Raw genomic sequence first — 20258 nt, 5'->3', positions numbered from 1 at the left:
GTAAATTTAATGATTAAAATAAGTTAAAACAAAAAAAGAACATCTCAACATTCGCATATTATTGAAAAAAAATGAAAATTAATAATATAATACCCCGATTTTTTATTGGATTCCTAAAATATATTTATAATGAATTTTAATAGTTTTTTTTATTTTTTTTTTAAATTTAATCCGACTGATTCCCAATCCGGATCACCGATTCGAATGAATTTTTAAAATGTCCAATCCAAAACACCGATCCGTTTTTTAAACCACTACTGTAAGGTTTAATATTAGATGTTGGACATCATACTGGTTGGGTCATATGTGCTCTAAATTTAAGAAAATTAGAGCTCATAGGTTCAATTCCCACAAGCTCCTTTTTTTATAATTTTCAGGCTCTTTAACCCAAAAAAAAATAAAAATCTTACCTTATCTTTGTACTCTAAAGTTAAGAGCTCATAGGTTCAATTCCCACGAAGCCTTTTTTTTTCTTAATTTTCAGGCTCTTTAACCCTAAAAAAAAAAAATCTTACCTTAGGGAATGGAACCCCCGTGACTTCAAAAAGCACACGCATTTGCTATCCAATACACCATTCACGCATTTATGACATACAGGTGACATAAAAGTATATATGTACTATCTAAATCTCATTACAACCTACTAGGATAAAACTTGCCTCGCCCTTAGGGCAAGGCTGAGTAACTCGGCCAAGTCTGAGTGGCCCCAGCCAAGTCTCGAAACACTGATTCCACATCTTACAAAATATTTTATCCCTTCTCTTCCAACAAATATCAATTACAGCGAAGCCACGTACCAACAAAAAAACAGTAGACAATACAAAGGAGGATCCAGCATCACCTAAACAAAACTTTATCAACAGTAATTCCTCCTCGCTCCGGTTGCAATTTCTTCATGTAATATTTTGATCTTCGAGAGAGATTGATTCTTTTCCTCCTCTCCTCTGGAATGGATTCAATGGGACATTCCGAAAAACCTCGCCGCACAAACCTATTGTTTCCAGGACACAAGCTTAAATTTAAGTCAAATTAATAAGGACAAGCATGCCATGCCCAGGCTGCGTATCCTTTCTCAATTTCCAATTATGGAGATTAAACATAGCTTCTGATGATAAACATTTACTTAAGTAAGGTCAACCTCCACCTTCCACTATTGAGAAAGGATGGTGGATGCCCTGGTTCTATTCATGCAGCACAAATAACCTGTGTATGGTTTGTTTATTTTCCCAGACAATAATTCATTGCAATGCATCCTACTCGTGTAAACTCAACACTGATATTGCGTAATCCTTTCACGTCATTTCACAAGGCATATGGACAAGTCAAGTCAAAGAGAAAGACTGAACAGAAAATAATGACATAATATTTATGAGCTGGAAATATCAAGAATCTACAGCGAGTTCTAGACCATACCAGTCAGCAGCACGCGTCGTCAGAAGGAAGAGAGACTCCAATCCCAACAATGAGGCTTTCTTCTCAACATAGTCTGTAAAAGTTCACATAAAAAACAAAAAAAAACAAACTTAAAAGCCCCAATAATGGACCGTAAGGTGGGAGAAAGAGTAATTGATGGACTGTATATAAAACCAGAGTAAGCAGAGCTCCTAGGAACAGTCTGGATGGTCTTGATTTCTTTCAGGATAGGTTATTTAAGGATACGAGCACTTTCCAGGTTTCTTTCTCATAAGAGGAGTAACATTTTGAGGAATTTTCCTAATAAATGGGGAGAGAAATAGCTCTTAACCATGAAGCAGATCAGATAAAACAGTCTTTTTAACTCATAAATGAGTGGTGTAGAAAAAGAGGCTATTCATTACCAAATGGCCCATACAAACTGGCCATTAACTATTACAAAGATGTGTATGAAGAATGACATATGATCACATTTCCTAAAGATAAATACACAAGCTTAGTGAATTACAAAGTTCAATATGCAAATGGTCCAATCAAAAGCTGACAAATAATAAAAATGCATGGTAGAAAGCATGGTAGGCTGCAGTGAAGCATTGAAGCATGGGAAAGCATATGCGGACAGTGGACCATCCAGACTCAAGAATCCAAAGATTTTCAGGTGTGATCTTATTGATATTATCCTCAGTAACTAATGAATCCAAAAGTCATACCAAGCAATTTGTCTCCTTGTCCATGCCCACGGCACTCAGGGGAGACAGCAAAAGAAGCAACTTCTCCACACTTTTCATTGAGGAAAGGGAAAAGAGCAGCACATGCAATAATAGAGCTCTCTCTCTCCACCACAATAAAAGAATCCAATGCTTTGAGTAGCTGATAAGAAAACATCGAGCCATATTGCCTTTAATTCATGTTTACTCAATTTTCATCTTCCAAAGCCAAGGTAAACACAAAAATCCATGGTTATTAGTTTATGGCATTATTAGTTTCAAATTTCAGTCAATGCAAGATGAGATTCATATCATCAATAACAAAAAAAATGCTCAGGCATAGGAAAGCGAAAAACCTCCTCATCAGTTCTTCTAACTAATGCGCCAGATTCTTCTAAAGGTTGTATAAGTCGTTTGACGCCAGCAATATCTGTCACCCTAGCCATTCGTGTCCCCTCATAAACATCACTACACAAAAGAAAAACAAGTGTTTCAGTTTTAGGGAAAACAGAAGATTCCAGGATCGAGCCTTTGAAAATATTAGGAATGTCCAACCTGAGATTCAAGGGGACCACATAGAACAAGAAGAACACTGATTAGGTCATAAAATGGATAGAGAAATGGAAGATCAACTAAAAAAGTAAAATTTATACAGCATATTAGTTCAATCCCATTATTTAAAAACTAAATTTATAAATATTAGTCCAGAGCTCATGTGCAGCACGGGGAAGAGAGACGGATTTAGAAATACCACCAATAGAAATAACAAAGCATCGTAACAACAATCATAACAAAAGAATAATCACAATAAATAAATAAATAAACGAACTTCCCAATTTTATTGCTTCACAATAATTGCTTAGAATTGCATGACTAAAACTGCCTACCACTAACGAAAAATGTAAATAAATTTCTAATAATTAATAAGCCAAAAAAATGTTAAAATTGGTGTGGTTATTTATGGAATCACAAGAAAAAAGAAAATAGTTATTACTATTTTAAAACCAAAAAATGTAAATAAATTTCTAATAATTAATAAGCCAAAAAAATGTTAAAATTGGTGTGGTTATTTATGGAATCAGAAGAAAAAAGAAAATAGTTATTACTATTTTAAAACCATAAAGATGCAGGCATGGAAAGGAAATATTTGAGTTTTTCTTTCGTTTCTCATTGTGGGTATTAAGGGATATGCTTAAGGGAATTTCTGAAACTTGTTTTTGGCATTTCCGAGTATAATGTTATTGCCCTATTGGGGTTAAGGAACTCACATGTAGGTCTGTTCGGTTGTTGTCACTAGTGATTTAGGACGTTGAAGTCATAACTGATGGTGGAGATTGAAGTAATAACGGGCTATGGTTTTGTAGCTAATGAGGGTTTCCTAGTTAGTTTGAGTACTTGTTTAGCGAGAGAGAGAAAGAGAGAGAAAAGGGGACTTGAAGTATTCACTTTCGTACTGATTTCTTATGTGGAAGAAAATTTGAAGCTTGTGATGCTTCTTTCATGGTGATTTCATTCTCTAGCTATTTTGTGCAGAACTTTGTGTCTATTGGTTTTATTTCTCCAATGCTTTGGTACTTTTTCCAAGAATAAGATATCAGGGCCTGCATCAATTGGTAAAAGCTCAGGGCTTCTTACATTGAATAAGATATCAGGGCTGCTTCTCATTCAAGTTGCAATCAGAATGTCATTAAGCAAACAAGGCTCCTTTTGCAAATCCAGATGCATTTACCCACAAAACCATCACCAAATTCACATAAAAACTAGATCAACTCACACATAATGTGCAAGCCATACCCATAAAACAGCAGGGAAGGGCGCCATGAAATCTGACATGAATAGTACAAGATTGATTGTTAAGGAGAAAGATCCATCATTCATCTTCTTGCTCAGCAAGAGGCCTTAGCACCAGTTGGTTTTCATAACTATCATGGAGAATCTTCTGTTTCTTCACAAAATTTGGAAGTGGTATATTGGGATTCACCAGCAATCTTCGATATATTACTGAAATGATGCTATGAAATTATAGGAACCTTGCTCCTAATGAGTTGTTAGATATTGAGAATAGATTTCTAACATAGAGAATGTGAAGATGGTTGAAGTAGGTTTTGTAATATCAATCCCTCTATCTACACAAATCGATCCATTTCTTGGGGCATTATAGGTAATCATTAAATTTTTGTTGCCAGCAGAGAGGAAGGTTAAGAAGAATGAGGATTTGCTATGGGGGCCGTCCAGACCCACTTCATTCGAGGATAACTTTTCTCCAACCAAAGGAACTGATGCAGGCACGGAATGGACATAGTTGCGTTTTTTCTAAAGGCACATAACTGTGGGGATTAAGGCAAATATTTTGAGGATCTTTTAGAGCTTGTGGTTGGTCTTTTTCTAGTATAGGTTGTTGGGGTTTAGGAAGCCATGTGTTGGTTTGTTTTGATGGTGGTTATTTCATAAGTTTAAGACATTGGATGGTTGAGATTTAAAGTAATTAAGGGGAAGGATTTACCAGAGAATTTTAGAGTTCTCAAGGTAGTTTAAATACTTGTTTAGAGAGAGAGAAAAGAGGAGACTTGGATTATATACTTTTGCATTGATTTCTTATGTGGAAGAAAATTTGAAGCTTGTGATGCCACTTTCATGGTGGATTTCCTTCTCCAGCTACTTGTGCCGAATTTTGTGTTTGTCGGTTTGATTTATTGCATGTTTTGATATTTTTTAAGAACAAAATATTGAGGCCTGCATCACAAGAAAATCATTTAATAATCAAATAAATTGAATTATTTATTAGGATATGTTACATCACATAAGAAGCATTTCAGTGCTCGTAAAAAGAACCTGCTTTTGATATGGTTGAAAAGCTTGTAAAAAATCTTGTTTTGAACCATCCTCAAGTTAAGCATGAAAAACCTCAAGAAAAAAAAAAAAGTGCGCAAATAATTTTCTACAATTTTCAAATACGGGTCGCATCCTCTTTTTACAATCCTGAATTTTGTTTTTTTCCTTTTTTTTTTTTTGTTTTTCCTGAGGCTAATTCAGCAAAGAAAAGATTATCTACATGTGGTAGGAATGAAACTCAAGACATAATGTTGTGGCACCCTGCCACCTTGATCACCTCACCTTGAGCCCATTCCTATAATCCTGGATTTTATTCCTTTCAAACTCTGTTTCAAATATAAAAATAAACGAAAGTGTCAACTCATTATTTCCATTGATAAAAATAATAATTTAATAATAACAAATTAAAAAAATTTTAAGGTGTTGTGGTAGTACTCATTTTCAACTATTTTAATATAGACTATTCCGCCGCTCGTATGATACACAGGCACAATTGTATAGGTGCAGCCGACCAAATTAGACACTATTATTCTAAATTGAAACAAAATATTATCTGATATAAAAATTCAGCACATTAAAATAATAAAAAAGCAAAAGATTCCTCATTACTACTGAAAAATTTAAAAGGAATTCATATCATTTGATAACTCATCTTAAATCCTAGAAATGCAAAGAAACATAATTATTAGGACTCTACTGCATAGGGATAAATTATTTTAAACTTTGTTATTTTAAATTATTAAAAAATAAAAATGGAAATTTTAACTAAAAATAAATAAATAAAGAAAGTGGATTTCTTCCATTTCTAAGAAAACAAAAATTATTGAATTTTAAAAAAACTAAAAATTTATCATTCCCATAGGTTTAAGGAAATTTTATTTCATGTATAAGGAGGGATTCCTACTTTTTTAGGAGAGATATGCAAGGAAATATTTCATTGGGACCCCAATTGCGAGGGAGTTCACTGCTTTGTAAGAGAGCAAGAAGTCTAAAGATTAAGCCAGTGAAAATCTAGGACCTTGATTATATGACGACAACACGCACACACATGCATCCTAAATAAATTCTAGTAGTAGTAAAGATGAATACCGTCAACTGAAAAGCAGAAAGTTTAAAAATATCAGCATTGTGGTAGCAAATAAATGAACAGAAGAAAATGCATAGTGACCAGGAAACATTTAATTATAATATGGATGGTAACGCACCTCGCCACCATTGTTCCTACTCCATCCCTTGTAAATAATTCAAGTAACAATGCTCCACCTATAGTGCCATCTAATAGATGAACTCTTTGAACACCGCCCTAAGCATGCCAAGAAATGGGGAATAAATAAAAAGCTACAATATTTGTATCTCAATACGAAACAAAACTGTAATATAGGATATCTTTTATGGGCAAGCTTTCTATGCTTCCCCTACAGCATAAAACTTATATACTTCACCTTATCCAACCGTCCATTTTGAATGGAGGGCTAAGATTGCCCCAATCACAATGGCGCGTCTCTACACTATTTTATTTTTAATTTTTTTCTATAAACTATTTTGATACCGATACCAAATTTTGGACGTCCATTCCTCTATTAAAATCACACTAGTGAAAAATATAAAAAAAAATATTTTTAATAAAATAAAATGATCAAAATTGTACGGCTGGATGGTAGGGGGAGGATAGAACTTCTATGCTGTAGGGGAAGTAGAGAAACCTTTCCCATCTTTTATTGACAAGGCAACTGATACATACAACCCTCAATTAACTTACATCAGGTTATTGAACACGGGTAGCCAATCAAGAAACCATAAAATTTCATAGACTAGCAAAACATAACAGCTCTTAAAATAACAATGCAATAGGGAAAACAATCATAACACATGATTATCTCAAACTTCTATAAGTTGTTTATCAAGATTAGGAAATGTGATGGACGTGCCCAACACTTAAAAGTTGAAGAAAGGCAAATGAGACATCACTGTATGCTCATTCTAGCACTACCAGATGATAACAATAGAGACAAATCACAGACAAAATACATTAGTATCTATCAGTGTTTAAAAAACCGCCGAGTCGAACCGGACTCACCCGGTTCGACTAGAGAATCGGCCATAGATGTCTCGAATCGCTCAAAAAATCGGGAATCGCCCGGTTCTAGAGAGAACCGGGCGATTCTGTACAGTGACTTGCCGATTCACTGTACGGAATCGGCTAGTCCCGTGAAGAACACGGACTGCACAGTGTTCTTCACGGGATTCTTCAAAATTTATCATTTTTTGATCATTTTTCTTGTTTTTTTTTTCAAGTGATCTAATATGCAGGCTTTAAACAGCTTTATTTAGCTTTTTCACGGATTAAATGGTTGAGAAATTTTGTGTTTTTGGATCACGAAAGTTGCATTTTTAGGGTTTCTGCCTTTCCTTGTGTTTCATGCCAAATAGGGCATGAATCTGTCAAATTTTGTAAGCATTTTGATCGTAAAGTTGTTCATCAAAACCTTCTGTTACGAATTAGTGATAATCGTTGAGAAAAACAGAGTTATTTGGAGATTGAAGGCTCGGGTTCACAAAACCAGATAAGAAGATTAATTTCCGCCATATGATTAATATCACTGCATATTTTGAAGATCATGAGCTCAATTTGTAGGGTTTTTAATCTTTATTGTGTCTATTATGATTTAACATATTCAATTTTATTTAATTTGGTCAATTACAGCATAATTTTTTAGATGAACACAGTGATGTCTGTGAAAAAACATTTCTGCTGTTTTTTTTTTTTTTTCCGCCTTTCGATTTTTTGTTCATGATATATTACAAATAATGTGTTAGATTTCTAGCGTTATTAATCCTTATAGTGTTGTTTATAATTAGATGTATTCAATTTGATCTGATTTAATCAATTTGAGCTTCATTTTTTAGATTCAATGACTGTTGTCTGTGAAGAACTGCGTTTTTTTTTTTTGCTCAATTTAATCGATTTGATTTGATTTATTGATGATAATGTGTTCAAAATTTAGGGTTTTGATTCCTTATATTGTTGTTTATCAGAAAATGTACCCAATTGGATGTAATTTATTCGCTTAGAGGTGGATTTTTTAGTTAAAATGGCTAATGTAAGATGCCCTATGAATAACAGAATTTTTTTTTTTTTCCTTTTTTTTTTTTTTTTTTTTTTTGTAATTCATAATCGAATTTTTTGTAATACATGATCGAATTTTTTGTAATCCATGATTGAATAGTTTTTTTTTTTTTTTTTGTAATCCATGATCGAATTTTTTGTTTTTTTTTTTTTTTGTAACCCATGATAGAATTTTTTGTAATCCATGATCGAATTTTTTGTAATCCATGATCGAAATGTTTGTTTTTTTAATCCATGATCGAATTTTTTGTTTTTTGTGTTTTTTGTAACCCACGATAGAGTTTTTGTAATCCATGATCGAATTTTTTGTAATCCATGATCGAATTGTTTTTTTCTTTTTTTTGTAATCCATGATCGAAATTTTTGTTTTTTTTTGTTTTTCTTTTTTTTTAATCCATGATCAAATTTTATGTAATCCATGATCGAATTTTTTGTAATCCATGATCGAATTTTTTGTAATCCATGATCGAATTCTTTGTAATCCATGATTGAATTTTTTGAAAATTTGTGATTTTTTTTTTTTAATCCATGATCGAATTTTTTTTTGTAATCCATGATCGAATTTTTTGAAAATTTGAGATTTTTTTTTTTTAATCCATGATCGAATTTTCTGAAAATTTGTGATTTTTTTTTTTAATCCATGATCGAATTTTTTTTTGTAATCAATAATCGAATTTTTTGAAAATTTGTTAATTTTTTTTTGTAATCCATGATCGAATTTTTTGAAAAATTGCTGTACTTTTTTTTTTTTTTTTTTTTATCCATGATCGAATTTTTCGAAAAATGATGAGTTTCCAAAAAGATGTGAACATCGTGATAAGGTTTTGATTATCATGATGTATTAAACCCAATTTTTAATTTTTATTGTTTGAGTTTGCAGTCCCTTTTTTTTTTTTTTTTTTTTTTTCATAATCAAATTTTTTGAAAAATGATGATTTTCCGAAAAGATGTGAAAATCGTGACAAGGTTTTAATTATCATGAGGTATTAAACCATATTTAAAATTTTTATTGTTAAAGTTTTTGTCGAAAAAATTGTATGTTGATAGATTATTTATGCAAAAAAATGCATGTTATTATATTTTTAATGCAAAACTGTATTTTTTTAATCTGTTGTTAATGCATTTTTTAGTTGGAATGACTGGTGTTAGGTGGCTCTGTGAAGAATTATTTTTATTATTAATTTTTTAATGCAAAAAAAGTATGTTCTTGATAATTGAGTTGTAGCCATGTTTGGAGCTTGCATTTTGTATTATATTATCCTGAATGTTTGTAATTGATATGTCCGAAAATATTATTGTCAATAGAGGTATTTTCCAATATCAAATAACAACAAATATGACTACATGAACTACCCCAACATATTATCACTACACATGGTGATTATTTTTCTTGTTGAGCTGTCAGGTTAATTTTTAACTTTTTACATCTTAAAACAGTTGAATCATGTCAAGATCTGCAGAAGACCCTGCATGGCAACATGGGGTCAGACTTGATCCCAACAAAAAAGACAAAATTATTTGTAATTACTGTCAAAGAGTGATAAGTAGTGGGGTACATAGGTTCAAGCAACACTTGGCAGAGGTTAAGGGAGATGTTTCTGCATGCACTAGTGTCCCTAGTAATGTAAAAAAACAGATGGCGACAATTCTTAATGCTAACAAAGGTAAAAAAATTGCCAAACATAGGATGAATGAGGAGATAGCTAGTTTATATACGCCATCAAGTAAGAATGATACAGAAGAGCAATATAATAATGACCTAGAAGAGCAATATAATAATGACTTGGACATGACCACAAGATTGAGTTTACATGAACAATATCAGAGGGAATGTGGGTTTAGATGCCCGGTGGGTCTAGCTCAGACATGCATGGTGGGCCTAGCTCAGACATGCATGGCGGGCTCAACTTGAGCATGTATGGCGGGCCCAGCTCAAATATATATGGAGGGGTTGGTGGCAATATGTATCAAAGAGAATCAGGTGTTGAAGAAATTGTTTTTAGGTTACTTAAGAGTGCCAGTATTGCAGGCCATGGTCGTAAAGACCCATTTCTCTCAAAGCCTAAGTCACAACAGATGACTCTAAAAGGCATGGTTAAAGGTACAAGAAACATATTGGGGAGATATGTTGGTAAATGGTTCTACAAGAAAGGCATTCCCTTTGATGCAGCCAATAGCCCATATTTTCGACTTATGGTCAGTGCAATCCAGAGAGTCGGGCCCAGGGTAAAACCCCCGACGGCATATGAGCTCAGTGGGCCAATATTAGATGAAGAGGTGGAGGAAGATACAAAGTGGATTGAAGAATATAAACAGAGTTGGTCAAGGACAGGCATTACTCTCATGAGTGATGGTTGGTTAAATAAAGTTAGCAAAAAGGAGTTTTTAAACTTCTTGGCTTATTCCCCAAAAGGTACAGCTTTTTTGTTTAGCAAAGAAGTATCAGGGACGAAGAAGGATGCAAACTTCTACGTACGACTGTATGATCAGATAGTGGAGGAGGTGGAGGAGGTGGGAGAGAAACATGTAGACCAGTTTATTACGGACAATGCACGTGCATGTGTTTCTACGGGCAGATAGTTGATGGATAAGAGGAAGCATCTAGTATGGACCCCGTGTGCTGCACACAGCATTGATCTTATGTTAGAGGAGATCGGTGGGATCAAAATTGTGAAGGAGACTCTAGAGGAAGCAAGGTTGGTGTCGAGATTTATATACAACCACTCTAAAATTTTATTTCTGTTTAGAGAACACTCTAAGAAAAAAGAGATAATCAGGCCTGCCATAACCCGCTTTGCAACCGATTACTTAGCTGTGGACTCCATTTGAGAATCTGAAGGTGCATTAAAGAGATTGTTTACCTGTGAAGAGTGGTAAAATGACCGCCTCTCGAAGTCCAGTACTGGTATAGAAGTGGACAACATAGTCTTAAATAGGCTGTTCTGGTCTCGATGTTCCAGTGTTGTAGAGGCCACTGCCCCTTTGGTCACGGTATTAAGAATGGTGGATGCTGACAAGAAAGCTACCATAGGTATCCTTTATGAAGGTATTGAGAGGGCGAAATCAGCTATTGGGGAGAAGTGTAGTTTTGCTAACAAAGTGATCGAGATTATAGAAGGAGGTGGAACACCAAATTTGAACGTCCAAATCATTATGCTGGTAAATATATATTTATATCATTACAATATTTCATTTTAAATCATTTTTTTATGAAATTGTAAATGACATTTTTCTATCTATATATTTTGTAGGTTACTACTTCAACCCAAAATTTTTCTATTTGACACCTGAACATCCCCACAAGATTATGGAAGGGGTCGGATACATTATTGCAAGGTTGGAGAGAAGCCATCGAAACCAAGTAGCAGCAATACAAGAGGTATTATTTAATGTTTGGGTAAGAACTTCATTGAATTGTTATATTTGTGAGGAATAATGCACTAAAACGTAATATATTTGTTTTAGCTTGCTATGTATAGAGATGCTATAGGATCCTTCGGAACTAGACTTGCCAGGAATTCTCGAGCTATGATGGATCCAGGTTATCCCCTCGCTAATATTTTGTTCATTCATATATTTAATCTTATGAATTGTTCTTGCCCTTACAATGCTTTTTGCATTTTAATCCAACTGAATGGTGGGAGATATATGGTATTGATGCACCTCACTTAAAGAGAATAGCAATCAAGGTGCTCTCCCAGACATGTTCTGCTACTGGTTGTGAGCGCAACTGGAGTACGTTCCAATGGTTGCATACTACTAGGAGGAATCGACTTGCTTCTGAGAAGCTTCATAAACTAGTGTACGTTCATTATAATTTAAACCTCCGAGAGCGACAAATAAGAAGGAAGCTTGAAGACTATGGGCCGATAGACTTAGACACAATATTTGTCACAGACACAGCAGATTAATGGATAGTAGAAGAGGAGGAGCCAGTGTTGCACAAGAGAGCGTTCCTTGATGCTATCGGTGAGGAAGACCTTGAAGAAGGTGATGAGCAGCATGAAAGAGGAAGCAGCCAGCCAACGTATCCACAATTCGTCGGAGATGTCGGTGATATTACACCTAATGAAGGAGAGTAAGAAGGGGGTCTAAGAGAAAATGAGAGAGACGATGATTCTGAAGCCACCCTATCCCAGCCATATTATTCACATATCGAGTCCCAACAGCAACAGTGTAGGGATGAGCACGACAGTGTAGGTGAGTATGAAGGATGGACAAGCTTCGAAGATTTGGGATTGGGAACACAACAAAACACTAACACTCAGGGATTTGGGTATAGTCAGACGCCTGCTAATATCGATGATTCGTTTTTAGATCAAATCAATGAATTGTCAAACGAATTCAATCAATGGCACCAGCGTGACCAAGAAGAACAACAACGTTGTCTGTCATTTTATTTTTAGATCGTATGTTACTAATTATATGCTTTATTGTAGTCCATGTATGTTGATATACTTATTCCATGATAATTCTATGTTTATCCTTTTGTGTGATGTAAATTAAATGCTGAATAGTAGTTCATGCAGGGAAAGAACATATCATTATTCGCATATTCATGCAAAAACATGAAAATTCTTAATGGAGTACCCTCATTTCTTATTGAATTCCTAAAAAACAATATTTATAATGAATTTTAATAATTTTTTCGGATTTTTTTGAAGCTTTATTCTGACCGATTCACCAGATTCCCGATCCGGATCGCCAATTCACCGATCCGGATCGGTTTTAAAGGTGCCCGATCCGAGTCGCCGATCCGCTTTTTAAACCATTGGTATCTATAGAACATGCGCTTCTAGAGTATGAAGCACACGACTCACCCCCTAGCACAACATCCAAAGCCAACTAGGGACTCAAATTCTTTTCTTGATTCTTTCCAACTTTTCCAGAAAGGGAGCCAATTGGAAAACCCATAAACCCCAGGCCAAGACCCAATATTCCTAGAGACTGGACAGCCCAACTCAGCCCAACTGAACAGCGATATTGGATGTTTGGCAGTTAGTTATATAAAGCAGGAGTGGAAAAGAAAAAAGTAGTTGTACTGAAAAGGCAGCAGAACTTGAATGGGAGTACGGATATGGCTCCGATATCAGCATAAGTTTCAGTTATCAAATGCTTGCTATGGAATTCTGGCATTCATCTCAAGTCATTCTGCCAAACAGTGGTAATCTTCGTGTTTCACCTAGCATAGGGCTTCCTGAGTTATGAACTCACTGAGCATATTGAAATAGCTTATAATTTCATGGAGAAGGCCAATTAAGCAAGGTTCAGAAACATTACATACAACATTAGAAGCATTGGCAAATCTTCACCAAAAATTCCATCACAGATCATTTCTTGCCTAATTATCGACGGAAAACACAAAAAGCAAGTTGGTTATTTCCAGCAGGTTACCTCTGCTATAAAAAATTAGGTTTCCACGAGCACTGAGTCTCTTTACACCACCAATACACTAATTTAGTGGACTACCATAATTTCTCACATTTCTGATTGACAGCTCACTTCTTAAGTTCGACATAATAACACGAATATCCAATTTGAAACCATATTCACATATATCCCAATTTTCGCATGTATGCTGCAGTGCATGGTGTGAAGCACACATGCACGCTTACAAGGAACAAATACAACTGCATTCATGTTAATCATGACTTGTATATATTAAATTAAGTTCTAACTCACAGATTTTATCAATATATAGATAAAACCAATTTCAAGGTTTATGGTGTCCATTAATTTGGAGTCAACTAGAAGAACAAACTAATGCATATCAAATCAACCAAAATGAAAATAAGTTTCATAAAGCAAGGATATCTATAGTGCACTTCAAAACAAGGAGAGAATGTTTCTTACTCTGCATACAAAAGCTGCAGCAGCCAATTCTGAGAGATAACCATTTAATCTACTCAACCGTTCCTCTCCACCAATTGCGAATCCCTGTTCACTTGCCCATATCCCGTTTCCATTGTCAAAACCAACACCATTCTGAAACGTTGGATTAGCCTTTTTAATGCATCCATTCCCATAGGCTAGTACATGGTTAGACCCACCATGGTTGACATATCCAGGTGAAATGATATCTTCTTCTCCAACAGCCTCGACATAGTTTGCAGCAATTTCACTTTGTTCAGCCCTCTTACGAATTAACAAGTCAGCATCTTGGAGTGTCATGAAACGAATAAGCCTTCCATTTTCATCAAGTATTGGACCGTCAACAATGCAGATGAGTTTATCAGCCCCAATAGCTAGTGCACAAGCAGTGGCAACTTCATAAGTGCTGCAAAATGGGAAAACCAAATACTATCAGCGACGCATCTATAATTCAACAGAGGGAATGATCTAGACAGAAAATCTTCATTACTAGAGCACATTTTTAGCAATTAAAATGATAAGATACTCTGGAAGGTCAACAACTAGAAAACATCCTGTTTCCTCGACTATGAAAGGATTGGCTAAGGCATCCAAACAAAACTGATATTGAAGGAAAAGTTACTATAAAGCTACCAGACTCAGGCAATCAATCTTGAATGTGTACAATCAAAAGAAAACAAATCATCTAAATTTTTAGGGAATGAAACTAAAAACCTAATAGCATTTTCCATACATGCATGCATGCAAGTACTTATATACGTACGTGCGTATGCATGGAAGTTTAGCATATTTCTTACAGGAAAACATTTGGGCCTCCCAAGGGCAAATTGCAATGGATGAAAAATTTCAAAAAATTAATTTGGAGTCATGAAAGGGCTGGATCCCGCTGCATATGAAATGAATGATACGCAATTGCAAGTCCAAAAAAGCAATTTTCCAGGGTCTTTTTGGAAATTCGTTTTCATAGGCTTCTTCACTAAGCCCAAGACAATTTGTGTGCTAAACTGGGGATGAAACAGATGCCCCTAAGACCCCAAAAATGGAGGACAGGGGACCACGGACCACTGTAGCAGTTTGCCATGGGCAGATCAAATGTTTTCTAGTAGAATATATTTTGCACATTAATTGGAACATATAGGATTTCTCAGCTTCCAAAGAATTTATTTGATTAAGAATTAGACCACAGGTCACATTATGGTAAGAGTTTCTCCATTATACTAACAAAACAATAATTAATCATAATGCTACAGCTAGAGCTCAAAGATTTAACGATCATTTTGTATCATCAAAGCTGCAGCCACCTTAAGAGTATCACAGAGTTCATTATAGCAGATATAGGAATGCTAATATTATACCCTAGTTACAATGAATTATGGTTATTGGGAACGCATGTATCTCGAAACATTTAAAGAATCAGAATCACGAAATCAGGGGGTGGCCAGATGATACTTATAGTCAGAATCGTTGTCTATTCGAAACGCATCACATGCAGCAGGATTCCCACCTATGGGTATAGCACTCTGATATAATAAAAATCAAGATTACTATCTTGCTGGAATTGCGTTCACATCAACTTGGAATCGAGATTCCTAACTTACGGGAATCATGCACCAACCACTTGGAACCAGGCAAGAAATTATCAAGAAATGAGTTCTAAATTTCAAAAAATTAAAAGTTTTAGATTATCTATAAGCAAGAATTCCTTAGTACTGGCCTCCATATGTCAAGTATGCTTAACTAGGGCTCTCCTATTATTGGAATAGATGTCTCAAAGTCAATATATTGAGTGCCATTTATCACAGCTCTCCACAAGTATTGGAAACAAGGTCAAGAAACCTTAACCGCGAACTTTCCTAGAGTTTTTAGATTGAATAAAGAAAATAAAATTACTTTATTTATCATAATGTATTTTAAAAGATGGACATTTATTACGAATTCTTGAAATTTGGGAATGATCTAAACTATAGTTCATTGACACCCATAGATGATACCCATCATATATTGACTATTAATATATTTTAAATAGCAAAATTTATTAAATAATTCTTGAAAAATTCTAAGCATTCCCCAAAATTTTGGCTATCATTTTGATGTTGTGGATATATTGACTATTAATATATTTTAAATAGTATCTCTAATCGCTGTTCCTAAATATTGGAAGTGAGGCAGCATATTGGTTGAATCATTCTCTTATTTACCTATGAATCGCAAAATTTCATGCAGGGAAATCTAAATTTCAAAGAAATTGGAACGAGATTCAAAAAATGTGGATTTGAGATTCTTAAATTCCTGGAATCGGGATTCGTGGCAATCTGTCGCAGAAATGCGGAATCGCGATTCCAAACTGGAATAGCTACCTAAGATGGACGATTCCGTGAATTATACAATGAATTGTAAGGCCAGCCAATAAATAAGTTGACCTATCAACCGATCAAACACATAATGGCTGGAAACAAATAAGAGGAATATATCAAATCAGAATGGTTACTTAAAGCAGATGGAAAATTGGGTCAATGTCAACCAAATAAACAAAAATGTGTATTTGAGAAGTTACAAGAAATAAATAAACATAAATGTCCAAGACAAATGAAACAACTACTAAGAATTATTGGAATCAACGGAAATGAGTAATTCCAATACTTAAAATGCGCTTAATGGAAATATATAACTTCAAGTGTAGTCAAATTACTATATTGAAGGGTGACCCAAAGCAAACTCATGTACAAACACTATGATTAAAAAGAAAATCCTTAAATAAATTACAAAGCATACTTGCAGTTTAAAACTTCCCCAGAGCTCGAGTAGCCCAAATTGCTTACTATAGCTATACAGTTTGCATTTAGCCTTTCTTGTATGCGAGAAACATCTATCTTCTTCACTTCTCCAGTTGCTCCAAAGTCAATACCTTCAACAACCCCTCTCCTCTGCCAAAATTTCAAGGCTGCGTTAGAATATAATATTTTTAGACTTTTTGATCATTTAAGAATCTACAGGATCTATTAAAACAATTATATTTGATAACTTTGCAAATTCAAAGCAAGAGCATCTCCCAAAAATAAAAAACATACCAAAAAAAAAACAAAAAGCAATATGTCCTAGGAAAGGGGCTTCTCACATGGTCAGAACCACAACATGAGGTCAAGAATTCCTACCATACAAGCGAGAGTGAGAGAGAGGGAGAGAGATTTCTTACTACTTCTTTGGACTATGTAGAAAGCAGTATACAATCTAGTATTGATATAAAATTTATTGTTTAGGTACGGATCCCGTGAACCAAAAGCTTAAGTTATTCATACATCTGAGTACTGTACCATAGATGTAAGAACATCTAAGCTAGACAAAGCGTTCAAATGTAGTAAGTAAACCATGGTAGAACTAAGAATTTCAATGATGAATATTTGTCAATATTAACGGAAATCAATTATGAGTTAATAAGGCCTCCCCCATATCCAAAACACTGCCAATAGAACCTGTTTTGGTCTTAGGGACAAAACTAAAATAAAACTATTTAATCGCTATCACCAAAAAATGTAGATTGTTCCACTTGATGATGACTGTTAAAGCGCATAGAGATAAGACATGGATATGGCAACCGCGACGTCCAAACAGGGCTTAATTTTTTGTATAAAATTGCAAATTCAAATTAGTGTATGAAGTAAATATCTTACCTAAGGTAACACACAACACAAAATGGAAAGCAAAAATATAATAAAGCCAAGTCTTTACAGTAGAAGTAGTGACCTGTGAGCTTCATCAAAACCTATCACTTATGAGCATAACCTGCTAGTTATAAGCACATACAGAAAGCTTATTACCTTTGCTGCTAAAAAATTCCCACTTGCAACACTAACTCCAACATCATGCCAACGACTATTATCCCCATGGCGACGAAGACTAAGTATAGGAGGACCAGGAGAAAGCTTTGCTTCAATTGTGAGACGGATTCTGCCAGCTGCTTCCATTGCAGCCTCTAACGAATCAGAATCTGTAAGTCTATAGCGCCCAACATACTTTGGTTTGCAGCCTGCAGAAAATGTTTAATGAATTTCCATTTATAACCAGCACCTTATAAAAAAACCTTGGAAAAAACAAAAATTCTTCATTTAGTAGAATGTTGATAAGAATTGGTTAAAGTTCCATTTATATATTTATTCAAATTGCTACTTTCTATTGTTTGGTTGACTCCAACTACACAGTAGTCGCAGCATGTTCCAAAGTTCATTATGTTTTAGGACTTCAGCATATACATTTCAGGTAGGGCATTCCATTCAATGGTTGCCAAAGGTATCCGTAAAGTAAGAAGAGGAAACAGAGTTCGCCAAGAATTAAAGTTTGTTCATTAGGTATCAAGATGTTGTCCTTTTATGCAATGGGGCATCACTCTTTTGTGATGGGAAACTGCATAAAGAATCACCACAGATGCTATAAACAAGGAGGGCATAGATGGAACAGAAGAGCTTTTTTTGGTCAGTTAGAACACAAGATTAACTCAATATTCAATACTGATAGTATTTAACCATATTTGTTTGTTCATGCATTTGAAGGTGGACAACAAAATCAGAAAATCAGAATAAACACAAGCACGCACGCACACGCACCCATAAAAAGTCACTAACCACTCACCTCTCTCAACCAAAAGTTCGTCAATTTGCACATGAGTTCCAGGAACAATGACAAATTTGATTCCTAAACCATGGAGGAGAGAAATGTCCTGCATTCAGATCACATTGTCAGCGACCAATACTAAATAACCAATAACCTACCCAAACTTGTCAATGTATAAAATTCAGCATCAAAGAGTATGCAGGAATACCAACAAAATCCACAATAAAATTCAGAACAGTGTTAAGGACCAAAATTAACTCCCTTAATTTGAACAAATAAATTAGAAAAGACCCAATTTGCATCAAATTTTCATTGACATATGCAATAGTAGTGACTATGAAGGAACCAAACTTCTCATTCCTGAAAATGAACTAGCAAAAAAGGACGAATGGCAAAAAGAAAGAAAGAAACATTGATATCTAAGTATACAAGTACAGCAACAATCTAATACAGATAAATTTCCCACTGCGTTAAAACCAAAATTCACACCAAACAAATAAATAATTCCAAAAATTAAAAAATAAAACTTGAAAACTGGGAAAAAACAAGAGAACATACCTGTAAAATTCCATCCAAATAAGGACTAGCAACAATCTCCCCTGAAATAATAATCACAAACGTACAACCCCTGTGTCCATGAATATAAGGCCATGCCTGCCTAAACCACCCAACAAACTGCGCATTCCCCCAACACGATTTTTCCCCATGGAAATCCTCTACCATCCTGCTTTCTAGCCTATTAGTGAAGCACGAAGCACAAAGATCGCTAAGCCGAGCTCCATTCCTCAACCATTTAAAGCAGGGTTTTCCCACCATTGATAGAGAACTTCTATTGATCTGCGAGGACTGGTGCCATTGAAGAAGGGGAAGCCATGAATTCAAGGTCGAAGCAGCCATGGAAGATGAAGAGTCAGGTTCTCTCTCAATAACAAAAGAGAAATCTTTAGGGCTTCAATTCCATGGTAGAAGAAGCAGAGGGTTGAAGGTCAAGCTTTTGAGCTCAAAAAAACATAGTAGGCGTTCAAAGAAGCGGCGACGCGAATTTAGCGGAACAAAGGGACTGATATTTTATGACGCAAACATATTGACACGTGACACTGGCAAAGTTCTCAACGCTTTGTTTTGGAGGGTTTCGGTGACGAAAGCCGGTCTGTGCAACTGAGAAGACCGAACTGGAATTCATGTTTCTCGGAAACTAACTGAAATTTCGCCGGATTTGAGAACTAGCAAGTCACAAGAGCCACGAGTATGAACTTCGGCGAAATTAAGATGAAATTCAGGCCGAAACTTGCTTCGAGTTTCGGCTGAATAATAAAATTTTAATGAGTAAAACTTGAGCGGCCGCCGTAAAAGTCAGACTTGAGACTAAAAGTTGAGAGGCATATTGGGTGGGTATTTTCCAAAAGAATATTCTATATTAATTATTAAAGAGATTATAAGATGTACTTTCAGGTGCCATCAAACGAAAAGGTTCACGCTTCCCCTAAGCCCTCCAATTTCGATCGAGAGAGCCGCTTAACGGTTGATATTAGGTCCAATATCTCAAAGTATTTTATTTTTAATATTTTTATACAAATTATATGAATATGAAATTTGATATATATCATATTTTTATTGGGATGCATTCATAAAAAATATTAAAAATAATTTTTCGATAAAATATAATAACCAAAATACTCTTTGAAACTTTCAGAGGTATTTTG

At 34.9% G+C, this 20258-nt stretch overlaps 1 protein-coding gene across 4 annotated transcripts; it reads right to left on the bottom strand.

Moving 5' to 3' along the window:
• Window positions 1–556: 556 nt before the first annotated feature.
• On the bottom strand, window positions 557–19651 carry LOC18446981 (putative amino-acid acetyltransferase NAGS1, chloroplastic). 4 transcript variants are annotated; one of them, XM_006857083.4, is made up of 10 exons: window positions 19114–19651; window positions 18574–18661; window positions 17766–17974; window positions 16723–16874; window positions 13933–14356; window positions 6158–6255; window positions 2477–2588; window positions 2124–2283; window positions 1414–1486; window positions 557–991 (listed from the first exon to the last, which is right to left on the bottom strand). In XM_006857083.4, the coding sequence occupies exons 1-10, from the start codon at window positions 19450–19452 to the stop codon at window positions 838–840; spliced, it is 1809 nt and encodes a 602-aa protein (XP_006857145.1). In that variant the 5' UTR covers window positions 19453–19651; the 3' UTR covers window positions 557–837. The 4 variants fall into 4 exon arrangements, 3 of the variants coding, with proteins under 3 accessions (XP_006857145.1, XP_020530881.1, XP_088709918.1); XR_016045856.1 differs by lacking the exon at window positions 6158–6255; XM_020675222.2 differs by lacking the exon at window positions 2124–2283.
• Window positions 19652–20258: the final 607 nt, after the last annotated feature.

This window comes from Amborella trichopoda, chromosome 12 (genome assembly GCF_054954075.1).
Source record: "Amborella trichopoda isolate Santa Cruz 75 chromosome 12, AtrichopodaSantaCruz75HAP2 v2.0, whole genome shotgun sequence".
NCBI classification, from domain to species: Eukaryota; Viridiplantae; Streptophyta; class Magnoliopsida; order Amborellales; family Amborellaceae; genus Amborella; species Amborella trichopoda.
Note: the sequence above shows the minus strand (reverse complement) of the source record. Positions and strands in the feature narration are given on the sequence as shown.

What these genes read in the sequence shown, in the direction of transcription:
- LOC18446981 (XM_006857083.4), bottom strand. Translation starts at nt 19,452, where the DNA reads ATGGCTGCTTCGACCTTGAATTCATGGCTTCCCCTTCTTCAATGGCAC. An exon ending in CTGCAGCTTTTGTATGCAGA is followed by an intron (nt 6,256 to 13,932) that starts GTAAGAAACATT and finishes TGGCATGCTTAG; the next exon opens with GGCGGTGTTCAAAGAGTTCA. An exon ending in GTAGGAACAATGGTGGCGAG is followed by an intron (nt 2,589 to 6,157) that starts GTGCGTTACCAT and finishes TCTTTTGTGTAG; the next exon opens with TGATGTTTATGAGGGGACAC.